At 44.1% G+C, this 18477-nt stretch overlaps 1 protein-coding gene across 1 annotated transcript in view; it reads left to right on the top strand.

Moving 5' to 3' along the window:
• The first annotated feature begins 4683 nt into the window (after positions 1 to 4683).
• The window catches only part of LOC121333294 (histone H1-like), an 86264-nt gene continuing 72470 nt past the window's right edge, over positions 4684 to 18477 (top strand). Inside the window, 1 exon segment of the mRNA XM_041399520.1 lies at positions 4684 to 4688. Coding sequence (XP_041255454.1) covers positions 4684 to 4688 — 5 coding nt within the window.

Raw genomic sequence — 18477 nt, 5'->3', positions numbered from 1 at the left:
GCAGCTGCCACCCTTTCAGTTCTACAGCAGAATTCTTGAATTTAATTTTGGGTTTTGGTAGCATCTCTGTTCACCAGGATTTGCAATTTCAGCAACTGGGGGTGGGAGGGAAGAGAAAAAAGACAGCAAAATGGGATAATTCAGTCATTTTTGCATGTCAAGTGCTGAGCTGTCACTGGGAGACTGCACTTTTTGGTCTTTGCCCTCCTGTACTGGCACTGTGAGAGAGGAACAGCTCCACTCTCTTTACAAACATCCCCAAAAATGTGTTTCTCTCTGTGAGAACTCAGTACAAGGTAAGTAAAATTACCTGGCTGCTATTTGTACCAGAATGGTATTTTCATTTCTTTCACACAACGAGCTGAAGTTTTGCGGGTCCTGGACAGATTAAATGTACTATTTTCCAGCAGGACAGACAGTTTGGGAGTTCTGGGAGAGGCTCTTTCTGCTGCTGCAGTAGGATCCTGACACTGTCAGCTGCTTTGCCAGTTCTGTGGCATAGCAGGGCAAGCCAAGCAGCTCCAGCCTCCTGGTCCCACCGAGACCAGTTGGTTGTCTCCTAGGAGATCAAATGCCTTATTTTCCATGTACCTCACCCCGCAGCCTCAAGGAGGATTCGTTCAACATTGTCCTGCAAATACTTTGAATATTCAGTTTGCAGTAGATTTATCGAAGGCTGAGATAAAGCTTTTCAGCATTTCAGTACTTGTCAGTTTCATTGGAATTTACTTGAAGTATTAAAAAGAAATTAGTACAAACATGACCTAGGCCTATATAAATATTTGCTCATATTTGGTAAATGTTTATATATGTAATTTCTGAAAAGCACCTCTTACTATGACAATTTCCAGGTTTTAGAAAGAAAAAAAGGATCTTTCCTCCCTGCTTTATTCACACTGTTAGAGGAAATCAGTGGTTAAGCAAACTTTTCTAAAAGGGCTTAAAAAATCATGTTTTGCAAGTTCGTTTAGTTTTGAATGAACTTGAGAAATTTTGAAAGCAAACATCACTCGAGGGTGGCTAATTTAAGAGGACCAGGGAAAACCTCCTTTGCTATTTGAATTTTAAAGCTTGGCCAAAGTCTTATGTCAGCTGCCTTGTTCTGCAGCCTGTCTTTGAATCCTCTTAGGAAAGTCAGGGATACCCACTAACAATGGAATTAAAATCTGTCTTTAGGACTGGCAAACCATTCAGAGCTGTCTGGCTGCTTAGCATAGACTGTGCTAGGCCTCAAGAAGAGAATAGGCCCCTAGAGAAGCAATAATTTTCAGATTGTTGTGTACAATGCAGTGATAAAGCTCCCTGTCACATTTTTCTTCCCAGTTACTGAAGTTCCCATTCAGAGGAATTGTCACAGCTTCTTCAATCCAAACAAGCACCCTTCCGGCCTTGTTTGCATTAAAATGTGATAAAACTAAAGGTGACTTTAGCACAGCTGTGCAGAAAAGTGGATTAGGTCAAAGTGACAGCGTTTGTTAGGCCCTGCCACAAAGGTGGTTCAAGATTTGTCTAGAGAGCTGATGTGGGAGAAGCAGGGGCTTCTTAAACCCAGACATTTGTAACAAGGCCACAAACAACAAACAGCATTTCTTTCATCCCCGCGCAGGTTCCCAATGGCCTCAGGCCATGCTGCTGACCTGCTGTCACGGGGGATTTGGGGCTCAGGCCAGCCCCACACGGGGAGGCCCTGCCGTGCCCCATGCCCGGTTCCCGTGCCCCAAGCCGGCCCTGCCGTGCCCCATGCCCATGCCCCATGCCCCATGCCCGTGCCCCAAGCCGGCCCTGCCGTGCCCCGTGGTGCCGGAGCTGCCGGATCGTCCCACGGAGCCGCAGCTCCGGAGCCCTCCCCATGAGCACAGCCCTGCTAAAGCCCTCGGGGGAGGAGGGAGGTAGCGCTGTTGTTGGCAGTGCGAAGCAGCCGTCGGTTCCTCAGCCAGCGCGGCCTCTCCGCACCGTCCCTTCACCTCCTGCTCCCATTTTATTTTACTGCTGAGGGAAAGCCCCGCCGAGGCAAAAGCCCTGGGCAATCGCACCCTTTGCATGCCCCCTGCTGGCAATGTTTTGTATTTGTCTAAAGTAGGGCAGAGCATCATGTTCTCTAGGACCAAAACCACTCCTTGTGCCAGGGGCTGGCAGAATAATCACTGCGAGTCCCACGCGAGCACTTCGGGTCATCTGTGTGGAATCGGGGAGAGGCCACCAAAACCCACCTTCTCCCCACCACTCTGCCATTTAGTTCTTCAGCTCATTTATGGTTTCTAACCCAGAAGACAGAGATCTTCTGTTAACCTTTACAGCCCACAAAAACTGCAGAAATGCGCAAGACTATTTTACAGGAGCAACATTTACACCTCAGCTTCTCCATGGTGTACTTTTACTGGTCAAAGGTAATACAAAGCTCCCACATTTATGGGACTTATTTCCAACACAAATTTTACAGATAGTTGCCATCATTTCCATGCTCTGTTCTGGTGGAAATGTGCACCAGGACTTGTGGCCCTTCAGCAGAGGTGTCTGTGCCAGAGGATGCTGCTCCATGCCGTGGGACCAGCAACAATCACTGTGTGAAGGAGCTCTGTAAGCCTAAACTGAAGAAAAAAATAATAGGGAGCACTTTAAAGAATTTTGGATAAGTTATAAAAGTAATAAATGTCTGAAAGAAAAATCTCTGCATCAGGTATTTCTTACTAGCAGAAGAAAACATTAATTTTTTACCTTTACTGGAGCTTGTTAAAGGTATTGGTCTGCTCTTTTGATGTACATCACTCATTCTCCAGTCCCAGTGAGGGCCAAGCAGAAGCACATTCCTATTTTTGCATGTCTAACCAAAGTAGCTGTGGACAGCTCTCCTCAAAGGTTTCCTCCAGCTGGTAAGAGCTGGAACTGAGCGTATCCTACTGAACCAAACCCAAAACCAGACACAGCACCACTGCCAGAGAGCTGCAGCCTCAGAGAGCTGAGTGCCAAGAAGGTTTTGGGAGAGATACACCGGTTTATTGGAAACAGAGTGAAGAGCTCAGGCAACTCTCAAAGACACCATTTAATATAAACTTAGACAGTCTACTGCACCTGCAAAACAATGAGTGTCCTCTGTCTCTGCAGTGCAGGGCCCTGCAGGGACAGCGAGGCTGAGAAAGCCCAGGAAAGCCCTGAGCTGGAGAGCAGCAGTCCAGCCCCACAGCACAGGGCAGGGCAAACCAAATCCACTCCTGGCTTACGACAGGGCTGCACAAGCCTTTCTGCAGAGCGGGCAGACCTACCTAAAAGAGAGGTCTGGGGCGGGGCTGAAATTTTTGGAAAGAGTTCAGGAATTCTGAAGGATAGAACCTCAAAACAGAGGGCAAAAACCTGACTTTGGAAATTAATACACCCTGGAAGCACGAGTGCCTGAAGCCCAGCCAGATAAGGAGCCAGCTGACATTTGAAGAGCTCTGGAGCTAGCAGATGCTCTCTCTCAGAGCTCGCTGCATCCAGCACCCATCCAAAGGTGATCCCAGCACCTTTCCCTGGAGCTCCACACAGCCAGCTGGGCAACAAGGAAAGACAGGTGAGACAGATTTTAATGACTACATTGTCCTCAGTTTGATTTATAAATTCATTCTCCATGGAAATTAACCCCAGAACTTCCAGTCAGGTATTTTTTCCCCCTAATTACTACTGGGGTAGTACACAGCTAATCTTGTATTTTTCTCTAAATAAAGCCTTATTTGCTGCAATTCAAAGATTCCCTCTACAGGGAATTTTTGAAGTCTCAAACTTCAGAATCCTCCTTGTTTGTGATATTATTCTTCACAGAAGATTCATAACTCCCTTTTCATCTCTTCAAATGTATTGAAGACTCGAGTTTGAGGTCATGCTCAATTACTATTAATTAACCCCAGCCCACTTGTGCCTTTGCAAACTCTAACTAGGCAACCCACAAGTGCAAATATTTATTATAAATCGCAGACTGAGTTGGGTTGGAGGGACCTTAAAACCCATCCAGTCCCACCCCTGCCATGGGCAGGGACACCTTCCACTGTCCCAGGCTGCTCCAAGCCCTGTCCAGCCTGGCCTTGGATACTGCCAGGGATGGGGAGTCCTTCTAGAAACTACTGTGAAGGAAAGCAAGGGGAGGGAACAGAAAATGAATGAGTAGTATATTGATGTGGAATCAGGTCTGGGGATTATTACAAGGATTCAGTTTTACTGTGGAAATATCACAGTGTTATTACTTTGATAATTAGTCTGGCCAGGCAGAGGGCCAAGGTGTTTACACTACTACTGACTTTAATAATTGGTACTAGGATAGAGTTTCTGTAGTTTATAACCTGATTCTTCACACTTACACTGCTTAATTGAAGCGCAAACTCTGCAAGCCTGTAAGAGTGGTATAATTCCCTTAAACTAAGCCTCACTCCTAAGACTGACCTTTAATTTTATATTGATTAAATACAATTTATTTCTATGCCCCTGAACACACCCCATACTCTGAGCACTGTGAGCACTGTAATGACACTCCCAAATATTTTTATCCCTTGGTTACTTAATAATTATGATCTTTATTATTCTTGTTGGAGGGATTTTCACCGTGCTACAGCCTCGTTCTCAAGAGGCAGAGAATGAACTGGCTATGCCTGTGCCTGCTGCCTGTTGCTGCATGCCCCCAGGTCAGCAGTACACTCCAGCTCTAATCATGCCGAGATGACGTGAGCTTCAATTTTTCCCAACCTGAAGGCAAATGCCTTCTTCATCACCAGAGTGTACTTTCATTTCAAGGCACACAGAGTTAAAACCTCCAGGCTTTGGATTCAAAGTAAATGCATTAAGCACAATTTGGTGCAGCAGTTAGAGGATGCACACTGTTTAACCTGCAATCAGGGCTTTTCCTTCTGCTTCTTCCAGGAAATGAGAGAGAAAGAAATGCCACTAACTTCCAGAGATATGATAAATGAGAGCAGCTCAGTTTGGCGTTCTGTTTCAAGAAGTGCCTTTTTACAGTCAAGTGAGGCAACTGTAGAATAAGCATGGGAATATTTTACATGCAATTTATTAAACCTTTCCTTAAGTAAGAAGCTAACACTTCGAAATGTCTTTAGTGTAAATGATTCAAGAGCCTAACGTATCCTGACTACTAAATGCAACTTTCTGTGGTTCTTTTCATGTACCCACTTGCCTCAAACCAAACACATGTGAAAACCCAAAGCCCAGAGAGAGAGATTTTATAGCTCCCAGTTCTCGCCTGTGTGCACTCTGACACAACTTTGGTTAGGTACCAGATATCACAGCGAGAGGATCATTATTAGTGTCAAAGCTTTCAATTCATGGAGTGATTTTTTTACATGATCTTTTCACTTTTCCCTTCTGCATCCCCAACAAAATTCCTGGGCTGGAGGCTGTGGGATGAATTGACAAATAACACTGCCTGTTAATAAAGTAGGGAACTATTTGGGCAACTGTCCAGGGGGGCAGAGTACCAGCCCCAGAACACGTCCCTCCTCTCTGGTGGGCCCCAGTGGGTTTTCTAGGGAGTCTGCAAAGACAGCTCCGTGTCCAGGATGGTGCATAGGTGACCTGTGAAGCTCAGGTCACCCATCTCCTCTCTGTCCAGCACTCCAGCCCTGTAGAGCTCTCCACAGCTCTGCTGCTGCCTCACATAGTTGCTAAATCAGAACAAACACACTCTAGTGCTGCCCAGGCACATCTCTGGGAGGGCTGGTATGTGGAGAGCAGCCCTGCTGCCTCTGGCACACTGCAGGGAGCACAGGGAGAGCAAACTGTGGTGTTCCACTGAGCAGGGCTGGGAGCTGCTGCACCCGGGGTCTCACTGGGCAGCCACGCACCCCAAGGCAGCACAGCGAGCTCTGCTCTGCCTCTCTTAGCATCCTTCTTGTTCAGCATTCCAACAGTGACACTCAGTGATATTCCAGGCCTCCATTTCCATCTGTTACATAAGAATAATTTATGTTATTCTTGTTAAAGAATGTTACAGTCAATGAAATCTAAACAAGTGCTGAGAAACTTCCACCAGCTCTGAACACTGATTTGTGTGTCAGGAACATCACTGCAGGTATAAACACACGGAAATATCCATGCTGGAGTAACAACCTCACAAACAAGAGCCCCACAGCCTCCCTACCTGCTGATTTTAATTAGAGGTTGCAGCTACAGGAACATCATCTCCATGGAAAGCTTCAGGGTGACTTCTTATCACTTCCAACAAAACCCAAAGCACCCTAAACTTTCCAGAGCAATTCCAGAAGTGACCACAGCTGACCTACGACTCTGATCCAGACACTCAAGCTGATAACAGAGCTCTATTCTTAAGTCCCTTCACTGTTCTCCTCAAGGACTGTTCAGAGATGTTTCAGAGCTCAGTCAGATCCTTCAAACGTTCACCACCATTTTTCCACACTGCAGTGCCTCTCAGATTTTGTGAGAATGTAAATGATGGTGGGGGAAATCAAATCTGGACAGTGAAGCCCATTCCTGAATTTCAGTGCAGACATTGTGATAGTAAACTAAGACATTGTCAAAGTCCTAGTGGGATACATAAAGAACTGAAGCAACCTTTTAATTCCTGCACTGATACTGTGAAGAAATCCCATGGGTATGGAGCATCTTTCGCTTGGTTTAATTTCCATTTCAAATTACAAAAGCTTTTCTGTGCTTTTACTTTATAGTCAGTGTGGCATAATGATTCCATCCCTGATCAGCGATTTGCATAATTTATGTTAATAGTAGTTGGGTTCATGTTACATTCTTAAAATCTAGAATTGATCAGAATCCCTATTATGAGCCTTATTAAAACATTCTCCCCACCTTCTCACATTGAATTTTACTGCCCCATATGTTGTGTTATACAGTGAAGGCAAAGAACTTTAAAGGAAGCCAGGGCTACACTTAATTTCCTATATAAGGAGATCACCCTATCTTTATTCTTTCTAACCTTTCTCCAGGTTTGAAGATGTAGGAGCATCAGTGTTTGTATCTAAATAGACTTGAAAGTGATTACTGAAAGGCCAAGCAGCTGAACCTGCTCAGTACTGGTGAGCAAATGCCAAAATAATTGCTAATAATTGCTAATAATAATTAAAGGGAATATTATTTAGGATCACTTGATTAGAAAATCAATCAGAAATTAAGATAACAGATGCCAACATTTTTAACAGCACTCCAGTGCACATGTATTATTACAGCTTTAAAGAAATATACATAAAAGCCCAACAAGCAAAACCAAAACACCAAAATCTTTTTTGTTTAGTCCAGTGCATTGCTTATCTTTATTTAACAAAGTCTTCTGCATTTTTGAAAATTTGGTTGCTTAGTGTGTGGCTTCATCCTCTGTGCAGACCCATCAGAGAAAGTGAAGTGTTTGTTTTCTAAACACAATATTGTCCAGCCTGAACAATATTTACACCGAAACTTTCCTTCCCTTTGACTTTCAAAAACCTCTTCCTCCAAGCTCAGACCTACTGAAATATCTCAATGCAAGGTTTTCTCTTGGGCAGAAATATTGAATTCTCCCAAGACAAGACTGAAACATTTGCATGAATCACAGAACCATAACATGTCCTGAGCTGGAAGGAACACACAGGTATGGAAATACACTAGGAAGGAAAAAATAACATAATAAATCCTTGAATCACACTAAAATGGCACAGTTATTTCCACCGTTGTGAATTTCTTTGGTCAAATTTTGACCAGGAGCACAGCCCTAGGATAAAGGCTGTGCTATTCACTGAGGGCTGTTCCTTGTCACATCCATGGGGAACTCCCATCCAAAGAGCTCACAGCATTTCCTGAGTTACCTGTTTAATTTCACCCTTCCACTGTTTGAAATTAGTAAATAGACCAGTAATTTTTTTTTCTTTTTCTTTTTCAAAAGAATCCCCAAGGCTCAGTTTTTAGCTCCTGCTGGCAGATAGGAAGGTGAGCTTTGCACAGCCTGCTGACACTCCCCGTGCACACAGGGGAAAACTTTCCAACGACAAACAGGTACAGAAAATTACAAGGATTTATACAAAAATACAAGCCAGTTGCTGGTATTTCATATGTTTGCAGGAGCTCACATGAAAATCTGTTGAGGCAGAACTTGGCCCACTGGTTACTGACACCCTGAGTGAGGCATTTTGTCATTCTTTTGGCCTAATATAAAGTGACATCTACATTGTTGCTGTCACAGTTTGCTTGCTTATCATTACTGTCACTATTACATGCTGGAGATTTTACTCCGCAGTGATGATTCAGAGCAGAAAGCAAAGTTGTTGGCAATAGGGTTTCAAGAATTCCCTTTCAAAACACTGCTGAGATAAAGCTGGTCAGATGCTGGAACACAATCCAAGTGCACCCAAATGCAATAATTTATTTCTGTCTTATTTTGTTCTGCGGACACAGCCCATCATTACATCCTCCCAGCATGGGGGGTTCAGCTTTCAAAGGATTGATGGGATTTAGCCCCAGTTCCTATTAACACCAGTGACCCACCCAGCACCACTTTGGAAGTTACCTGGGGCAGTTTTCCTCTCTGGCTGCACAGGGGTTTGTACCCCCAGCTCCCCACAAGGTGAGGAAGAATTAACTTTGATTCTTTTCTGTTCCCTGATCAGAGAATAGTTTTTGTAACTCCTGACTGATAATCTTCTAAGTCCCAAACTTAGGTGGCTGTTTTGCTTTAGGGAAAGGAGGATCAACAGGTTCAAGGTTTTCCAGCCTTAATATACCTGTTGTTAATGCTAAAGAGCACAGTACGTGTATTTTCAATCTTGAGTTAAACCTTCATTTAATTAACTATATGTACATACACACAAACCAATTCTGTTTTACAGTCCTTAGCCAAAGCTGCATGTCAATCTAAAAATTAAATAATAGAAAACAGACATTTAGCTTAGTTTATATAACCTGACAGTGCTCCTATCCTTCCTCTGTTTCACCTAGTGTCATCTTTCAGTGTTCCTCTCTAATTTTATTTGGAACAAAATAAAAAGATTAAGATAAAATAATTCCCAAAAGATAATTGCAAAATGATTTATGTGCAGGTGTTAAATTATTTCTGGCATTGATGTTCCATAAAGTGCAACGTTACAACATTATGGTATTCAAAAGAGCATCTACATTTGATAATCCTGCTAATCATCAAAAGACACTGGATCTGAATCCCGAAGGCAATGTTACATTTTGATTAAATTTTATCATTCATGATTCTGTTTACGGTTCACTAAGGTATGAATTTTTTTCACATTCCATTGGGTTTACAGCTTATTGTGTTTGACTTGGAACACAGTCAGCTGGAGCTTGCCCTGAGCCACCAGCTCTCCAGCTACTGCTTTTGCACACTTCAGACACGCCGAGCGATCCCGGGCGTGAACAATTCCAGGCTTTTCCAGCACCTCCTGCTCCTGCTCCATCCCCACAGTGGTTAAAAGCTGAGCCCCCAGGACAAGCTGGGTGCCTTGAGCCCCCCAGAGCTGGGTCTCTGCTGGCTGCCCAGGAGCCAGCCCAGGCAGCAGAACACATTTCCAAGCCCGAATTGCCAAATGGCAGAACAACTTGTAGGGCAGGCTGTTAGCACAGATTAGTGTTGTGTACACTGCTGCAAGTGGTGCGGTAATGCTTGAGAGAGCTTGTTGTAATTAAACTCTACTCCTTCGGAATCTTAATCCCGAGGCTTTCTGATTTGTAATTCCGACTTCACGGCTGCACAACCAATTTTCTGTTCTCCAGATAGAGCCCCGGGCTGTGGGGTCTTTCCACACCAGGGTGCACATGACAGCAGCTCCACTTTAAAACCATGGGCCTGGCTGGGAGAACCACGGCTTCTGGGGGGCAGCTCCGTGCTTTCTTCACACTCATTCCACACCAGACCGCTGCAGTATCCCAGCTCTGCCCCCTCCTCCTCCTCCTCCTCCTCCTCCAGGCTGCACTCAGCCGGATCTCACAGCACCTCTGTGCATCCCTGCCACCTCTACATACAGCTGAGAGCATACCTGGCAGCTCTGGACAGAACACTCAGATGTGGTTCTTCCCAGCCAGCTGGGAGGATTTGAGAGGCTGAGGGAGGGGAATTGTTGCACTGGGAAGTAAGGGAGCACACCCAGACATGTGCACTCTAGGAGAGTACAGCTCACACTGACAATCAGCCTCTCACTGCAGCCATTCTTCTAAGTGGGACCACAAGAAAAACCACCCCAGACCCCTCCTTGCCCTGCAGGGAATCTACCATCATTTGTGATGATAATAATAATAATAATAATAAATAATACCACTACAAGAACCCCTCCAGACTGCTGATCTGGCTGCCAGCTGCAGGTGCCAGGCTGCTGTCCCTGTATCTGACAGAAGTTGCACCTCTGTCCCATCATGGCCCTGGCTTTGACTACTTCAAGGGCATTTGTGCCATGACAAGTAACCAGAGTGGCTCTGGCAACTCAGACCTTGGCACCAGAGATTGTTTTTGATGTATTACAAGGCAGCAACTAAACCTCTGGCTGGGGGAAGGTGAGAGGAAAACAGGAAGATGGATGGTTCTTTCTATTCTTTTACGGTTTACACGGTTCTCACATTTAGAGGAATAGTTTCAAGTTGCTTTTGGATACATTATAATGTCTTGCATCAAACAAATAAAGAATAAAAAGAAAGGAAAATGCTTAGAGAACAAAGAGAAATGCCTTTAGCACTACAGGTTAAAAAAATGAAAATATGACTATGAACGTTAACTTTATTTTCAACATTCCTCACATTTTTTTTCGTGATAAATGACTTCACATGTAGTTGCCTTCAGGGTTATATCCACAACTTCATTCTTCTTGTTATTCTGAATAAAATTTAAGGTGGACGCTAGAACAGGCTTTACTAAAACCCAACTGGTGCATGCACACACCATTGAGAACACCCATTGGTTCACTCAGGGTAGAAAAACACTGAGAAACAATCATGAAACACTTGTTGCAAACAAAGCTGGGATTTTCCTCTTGCCTACAAGTGCATTGTTGCAGGATTGTCCTTTCCTGCTGAGTTCAGACAAATTTCAGGGACACACACGGAAAAGGTGAATGGTAACAGCATCCAGGCTACTGAGGGAGCTCTGGCATTTGTGAAGTAGCCTGGATTCTTTCCTGCACACAAATAAATAATGATTTCTTGAAATGAATGGGTGGCTTTGGTTACAAGAATAAGGCAGAGGGAATGGTAAGAAATCCTCATATTTCATGGCAAGTAATGAAAAATACCAACTTAATGCTTGTAACTTTCTACCAGTCAATCAATGGGGGCATACAGCCAAGCAGTGTGGGGGACGTGTCATTAGTCTTTGTTTTATGAATTTGCTCAGCTCCACTTAATTGTTTCAGAGGTTCAGTTTGAATTCAAACAAATATTTCTTTTTTTTTTTTCCTTTTTTTTTTTTTTTTTCTGTGTAAACAAGAGTTTGGTGATGACAAAACTTCCTACCTGACTCCTGAGCACCTGCAGCATCCCAGCACTGCGTGTTTCACGTGTAGTTACCCTGTTTGGGGTTGGGTTTGGGTGGTGGCAGAGGACCTAGGATATGTTCACTCTGTGGGAAATTCAACCTCTAAGAAATCTTGGGGCTGCAAGGGCAGTGGAAGGTTCCTGATCTTTCCCCTCTGTGGGAGGACTGGATTCCACAGAATCCCAGAATCATTAATGCTGGGAAAGAACTCCAAGACCACCAAGTCCATCCTGTGCCCAACCCCACCTTGTTGCCCAGAGCACTGACTGCCACATCCAGGATGTCCTTGGACACCTCCAGGGATGGAGACTCCCCCAACTGCCCTGGACAGCTCTGTCCAATGCCTGACAATGCTTTCCACTAAGAAATTCCTCCTGATGTCCAACCTATACTTCTCCTTGTGCACCCTCCTGCCAGGGAGTTGGAGAGAGTGAGAAGATCCCCCCTGAGCCTCCTTTTCTCCAGATTGAACAACCCCAGCTCTGTCAGCTGCTCCTCACATGACTGACTCTCCAGACCCTTCACCAGCTTCACTTCTGTTACTGGAACCCCAATGACATCTTCTGATTCTGTGGGACAGTTGGTTCCTACCAAACCAACTTTGTGCTTTACTTTGTGACCCAGCTCTGGCTCACAAAGAGTTAACACCCACTGCATTCGTTCTCTATCTGTAAAGCTGGCATTTTTCTCCTATTTTTCTCCCTAGAAATCGTCAGTGAACATGAACCCTTTGCAGCACAAATAACTCAGCTGGGCATGAAGTGTCTGATTCAGCTGGAATTTGCTTTTCCTCCTGCCATCCTGAGATTTGATACATGGGCTCCATTATACAGGGAGTCACAGAATCCTGGAGTGGGTTGGGTTGGAGGGACCTTAAAACTCATCCAGTGACACCCCCTGCCATGGCAGGGACACCTTCTAGTTGTCACAGGGTGCTTCAAGTCCCATCCAACCTTGGACACTTCCAGGGATGGGAAAGGCACAACGTCTCTGGGGAGCAATGATACCAGTTCAATTCCTGTTTGTCCCTCAGATGTGAAAACAAATTAAAACCACCTCCCTCCAGCAGGGAATTAAAAAGTGTTTCCCCAGGAGTCCAGGAGTATAGCTTGTCCTATGGGTTTTTAAAGATTTCTTTATTGTGTTACAATGAACCAAACCTTAGCATGGTTTGTCAGAAGAGAACTTCACCACAGCATGTTTTATTTGGAGGTTACACTGTACTCGGAGGGCTTAAAAGCTGAAGTAAAGGATGACAGAAACTCTTGATTGGATTCTTATCAAAACATCTTCCCTATAAATACCTTGGCATTATTTCCTGCATGTCATGTGGCTTTTATATCAAAACAGGAAAAAAATCAAAAGGCATTACAGAGCAAACAGTAACTAGAAGATGACAGACAGTTCAATCTTCACTTGAGTGAGCTGTAATGAATTTATTTTTTCTCCATGCTGAACTGTATCTTTCAGCCCCCATCGATGCTGTCTGCATTGCCAAATGCTACTGCCAGAATTTCACTGTCAACCTCTAGGAGACACAGTCAGTGCAAGACCCTCCAAGTCAAGAAGAATCACTGGAATTAACTTCTAACTGTAATCCCGAGGTTAGAGGGCAAAATGGGCTCATTTCTCTGTGAATTAAAGGTGTGGATGTACCCAGAAGAGTAACGACCAGCAAGTCACAAGGTGGGGCTGACCTTTCCAGCAGAATCACCGAGTGGTTTTGTCAGGAGGCAAAAACTCTACAGGAAAGTGAACATACCTGAGAGTGCAGCACCTTCGAAGGAGCCATTTCTCTGCTGGGAGAAACAAAGTCTGAATTGTGCAGAGAGATGGCAAAGTCTCCTCTCTGCAGGCTGCAGGGGTGGGAGCCACTGCTGACAGTAGCAGAGCAAGTGTAGATTGGTATCTTGGTAGTAATGGAAGGAACTGCATTCAGAGCAAGAAGTTTGGGAATTCAGAAGAATAAGATTCTTGGCTTACTTTTTTGTTGGTGACAAAAGGAAAAAGAGGCAGAAATAGCTGCAGGAACAAAGATCCTGGCTCTCTCCAAAAAGATTTGAGTCTGGTTATGGCCATTTTGAGTCAGTTATCTAAATACACCGGAGGGACAGAGATTATGGGGATGAAAGGTACACTATTATATTGTTTATATGATCTGTCTTCTAATAATCTATATTGAATTCTGTAGGTAATTTTCTGAAAGATGATGCTTACTTATTTGAACAAATTTAGGGAGCCATAAACTGCTTTTAGGCAGCAAAGATCACTGTGCTGTTGGATATTAGAACCCAGCTGAGTCTCCACTGCTGTGTTTATCTGAAATAATGTTTTTTAAGATGTCCTACACAAGGATGTACTTCTCTGGGAATGGAGCCCTGCTCAGAGGAAAATCCCTGCTACTGGATCATGTAACAAGAGGTCTAAAAACCCTCCTGGAAACAGCTGACAGCTCCTGGCTTTGGAATCCTAACAGTCTGTTAATGTAAAGGTGAGCAGAGAGAATCAAACTGCAAGGAACTTGTGAATAAAACTCCCATCTCTGTTTTTGTCTGTCACTTTGTAAAACAAATACAATTTGTATTCTTTGTGTAATTTATTTCTGAAGCCACTGTAACAATCTTGTATTGGTAATAGATCTTTTCAAGAAGTAGGTATGGATTTGGAAGCCTCCCTTGTTCTTTACATTTTTGAAAAGCTGGCTTTTGGTTTAGTGGTACTACAGCTTTGCGTCTTTTTTCAAACAAGAAATTTGTATAAGCATTAGAATACTCGCTTGTTCTGGAAAAGCTAATATGCTAAATAATCACTAGACTTGCTCATTGTTTGTTCTGGAAAGTGAAAAATACTTCACATGTTCACAGATGACACTTCCAGTTAAAAGAATGTACTGGGACAAATCCAAGTGAATGGCAAAGATCAAAAATACCTAATCTCTTTCATTACATATTGTTATTAGTCTTTAAAAAGGGAAGTAAGTCATAATTAGCTAATAATATCCTCTAGATAAACCTGTGTCTCTCATACCTAAGCTCTCTATGCAGAACTGCACTGTCAGTGGTCACTCTTTAGTCCAAACTGCTGAGCAGATGCAAATCAGAGCAGTTGTGCATGAGCACAGAGGGCAGTGCAGAGTCCTGGGGCTGCAGGAGGGCAGGGCAGGGTCCTGGGGCTGCAGGGATGTGGGATGTGGGCACAGCTCCAGCTGCCAGCCTGGCAGAGCCCATGGGCGCTGGGACAGCTGCCCTGGCTCCGGCTCGGCAGGTCCTGTGGGAACTCGGGGCTTGGTCTGTCCTTCTGCACAGACAGGGTGCAAGTGAAGCCCAGTCCTGCTCTGCAAGGAGAGGCTGGAGCTCTTGGCCTCCTGAGGGGCTCTGGATCTGCAAAGGTGAAAATTGACTTCTGCTCTAAATGTGACATTGTATGGGTGGTTTATTCCTCTATTTATTGATTGATTTATTTGAAGATAGCTTCATTTCATCATCATAAAACAAAAGTGAAATATCATTTCTTGGAAAGGAACCCACTGTTATGAGCAATACAAAGGGAAGGTCTTTGTTCCTCTCATGAACCAGTTAGATTTTCAGTTTACAATGCAAACAGCTGCAGATTTCAGTTTCAAATTCATGAAATACAGTTCAAATCTGGCTTGACTGAGGAGAGCTGCAGCTGCTCCGTGGCTGAGGGCTGAGATACAGACAAGACCCAGCCACCCTCACCAGCATCCATCCATGTTCCAGGAGCAGCACCAGCAGATGCTGCTCCAGAATGGGCAGCACAGCCCAGGTGACCTGGGGCACTGCTCCAGCCCGTGCTCCACCAGGGGCTGCTTCTGACACCTCTGGCCATGGAAGCCAGCAGGGCACAGAGGTTGCTCCAGCAGTGTTTAGTGGACAGGGTTTGGTCAGCAGCCTCCTGTCCCCATGGACACCCCAAGGGCAGCAGATCCACACCTGGAGGAACCTCCAGGTCCTGGGCTGGAGTGGAAGATGTAAACATGTCCATTGACTCAACCTAAAGTATGGTGAGCCCGAAGCCAGGCATGTTTAAGGAATCTGATGAGAAGAAAAGGAGGATGGAAAGAAGTGAGACACAGAGAAACCTGCAATTATCAATAGGATGGATTTTCTTCCCTTTTTGACAGGGATAGAGTTACCCAACCTATTATTATGTGTACATAATTACATATCTCTGCAATAGATCACTCAGGTAAGGAGAAATATCTACTGCCTGGGAAACATCACTAATTGTTCCTTTTTTGTTGGCATACTTTCTGATTGGAGTAATTATAGAGCTGCTTCCACATTCTCTTTTACTCTGAAGATTTTGAAGATATATTTCTTCACAGATTCCATAAAATTAAACACCTTGAACTTCTTAATTTTGGCTTTTTTGTTCCCCTTTTGTACCTTTTCTTCTCTTGGACAGAATATTGCCAATTTTACTGTGTGTGAAGAAACCTAATGCAACAGCTTCAGAATCCTACCATGCTGTGCATTGTACATGCTACAAAAATTCCTTGATTTCAATCATTATGAAATTCTTACACTAATTTCAGAAAAGCTTTTGACTTTCAAAATTATCACAAGTAGCAAAAAGGGGGAAAAAAGTTTAGATCTATTAAGTAGCTTATCTGTAATATAAGTAGATAGCTAATTGGCTTTGGTACACTGAAATCAAGTTCTAACAGTCTGGGAGATACCTATCGCAGGTGTGTCAGCAAGTTCTTTATCAGGATGCTGCAAACCCAGCCAGGGCTACAACAGCACCCACTCAGACAGGTCACAGAACATTCTGCATACAGTCTGAGCAGGAGAGCACAGGAACAGAGCAAGGCCCTTTAACAGGCAGAACCTGTAGATTGTTGCTGATTCTTCCACTCAACTCCACAGCCTGCGTTTCTAGCAGAGCTCAGAGGAGGACAGTGCACCATGGCTGAGAGACCCAGCAGTGATGAAGACTCACAACCTCTTTTGACAGGTATTTCCCACCTAATCTGAGAGTTCTACATCTACCCTTTATTGCTATCTTGAAGATAAATCAAATCTCCTGACCTACAAATATCTCCAGCTGCAGCCCTTCTCACCCTGACTTGGACCCTGATGGTCCATTTTATTCCAGCTACAAACACTGATCTTCATTAATATCCTCAGGTCACTTTAGACCTAAGCCTTCTGCTCTCCTGCCATGTTTTTTGCTTTTCTTTACCTTCTAAAACCATCAAAACAGGAGGAAAATATTTATGCCACATTTTTGGGTTTTGCTGCAGAAACGAGTCAATTAAAATCTCCAGCACTTTCAGGAGGTTGTAATCTCCTGACCGTGGATCTCTGGAAGCCTCATTCCTCTATACAATGAGATGCTTTGAGGTTGAGTAGCTCAAGTTCAGTTTTCCTGGCATGGGAGTTCATGGCACTTGTTCCATGAAAAATCACCATGAGAAGCCAAAGCTCAGCAGTCCCCTTGCCTTTTCTCTAACCCTGTACCATGGGCTTTACAATGGATTGAAAGACAAACCCTCACCTTGTTCTGCCCACCCCATGCCAAGTCTTCTCTTGCCTGGGGGCTTCTGCTCAGATCTACATGAATGGAACAGGCAGAAAAGAAATTCAAGAGCTTGGTTTTATTAAGCAGATCTTAAAACTAGATCTAAACCCTAGTCCAGTCAGGGGGAAGATTTCTTATACCACACACAAGTTGTGGCTGAGCCTGAAGTCTGGGATGATTTTGTTTATTTACTGGATCTATCTCCCAACTAAGAAAGTACTAAATTTTCCAAGCATCTGCACAACCTAATGATACAAAGCTCCTTTATGAAGATGTGTATCTTTGGAGTAATTAATTTATCATGTGATGGAACTGTTGCCGTGGTTACTACAGAAATTATTCAATAACAGAGCAAATTGGTATGTAAACAGTAACACTTATCTAACTTATTGGCACAAAAATAACTGCTGACAAGTGCATTCCACACACTCCAAAGTCTCTGTCCAGCTCAAATGTACTTCCTTCTTCAGACTCCTCCTTTATTCAGATCCTATTCCTTATTTCAGTGAAGGGCTCCTTAGCACCCCAAACCCACTGAGAGCACCGCCATCATTAGCCAGAACTGCTGAAGCCATCTTTTCCTTGGCCTGGGGTGAAAGCCCTGCAGACATCAAACAGATGGAGCAGTGTCCAGTCCTTCATTGTCCAGCAGGGTGATGTCAGCAGCAGCTACTTCTTATCCTATTCCTCATCCCATTCCTCATCCCATTCCTCATCCTATTCCTCATCCCATTCCTCATCCTCTTCCTCATCCTATTCTTTATCAGATTGAGTGCTAAACTGAGGAGACCATTGCTCACAAGGTCACATAACCCAGGTGTGCTGCCCCTCCTGGCTGGCATTTCTAATAAAGGATTCCTGGTGTTGAAAACAAAGCTCAACAGCAGCACAAATTCCTCCCCTTCCTCAGAGGAGGCTGCAGGGGTCTCCAAAGAGAGGTCACACCTCATGTCCATATAAATAGTAGAGTCCCACTATGCCCAGTGGGGCAAGAGTCACCAGAGGGCATAAACATGTGCAGTTGTGAATGCTTGAAACCTGCACAGGATAAATTGCATAAAGAAGCAGTCCCAGAGCTGAAGACACACCTTTTTGTAGAGCTCCCTGTGCAAACACAGTGTGTGCTTCCAGCTCTCTGGGCTGCTGAGCAGCCATTCCCATGGAATGCTGAAGGCATGGACACCTTGATAGTATTTCTTCCTCAGCTTCATTGATTTTTTTTTTAATTGTCTGCAAAAACACGACCAACTACTACCTTGGTAAACTATCACATTCATATCATGCAACTACATGACTGTCCCTATCATGCACTATAGAGTGCTTTTAACCCTTAAGGTAGCCTAGTTATTGGCTTCTTTTGAAGAAAATGTCTCTAAAAGCAATTCCAAATGTTATGTGCATGTGCAGTAGGGATTTCCACAGATGACTGGCCTGGATCAGCCACTGCTGTGCAGTGACATGGGGGCTGGCTGTATTGCAGC

Source organism: Onychostruthus taczanowskii, unplaced genomic scaffold (assembly GCF_017590055.1).
Source record: "Onychostruthus taczanowskii isolate IOZ18803 unplaced genomic scaffold, ASM1759005v1 scaffold162, whole genome shotgun sequence".
NCBI lineage: Eukaryota > Metazoa > Chordata > Aves > Passeriformes > Passeridae > Onychostruthus > Onychostruthus taczanowskii.
Note: the sequence above shows the minus strand (reverse complement) of the source record. Positions and strands in the feature narration are given on the sequence as shown.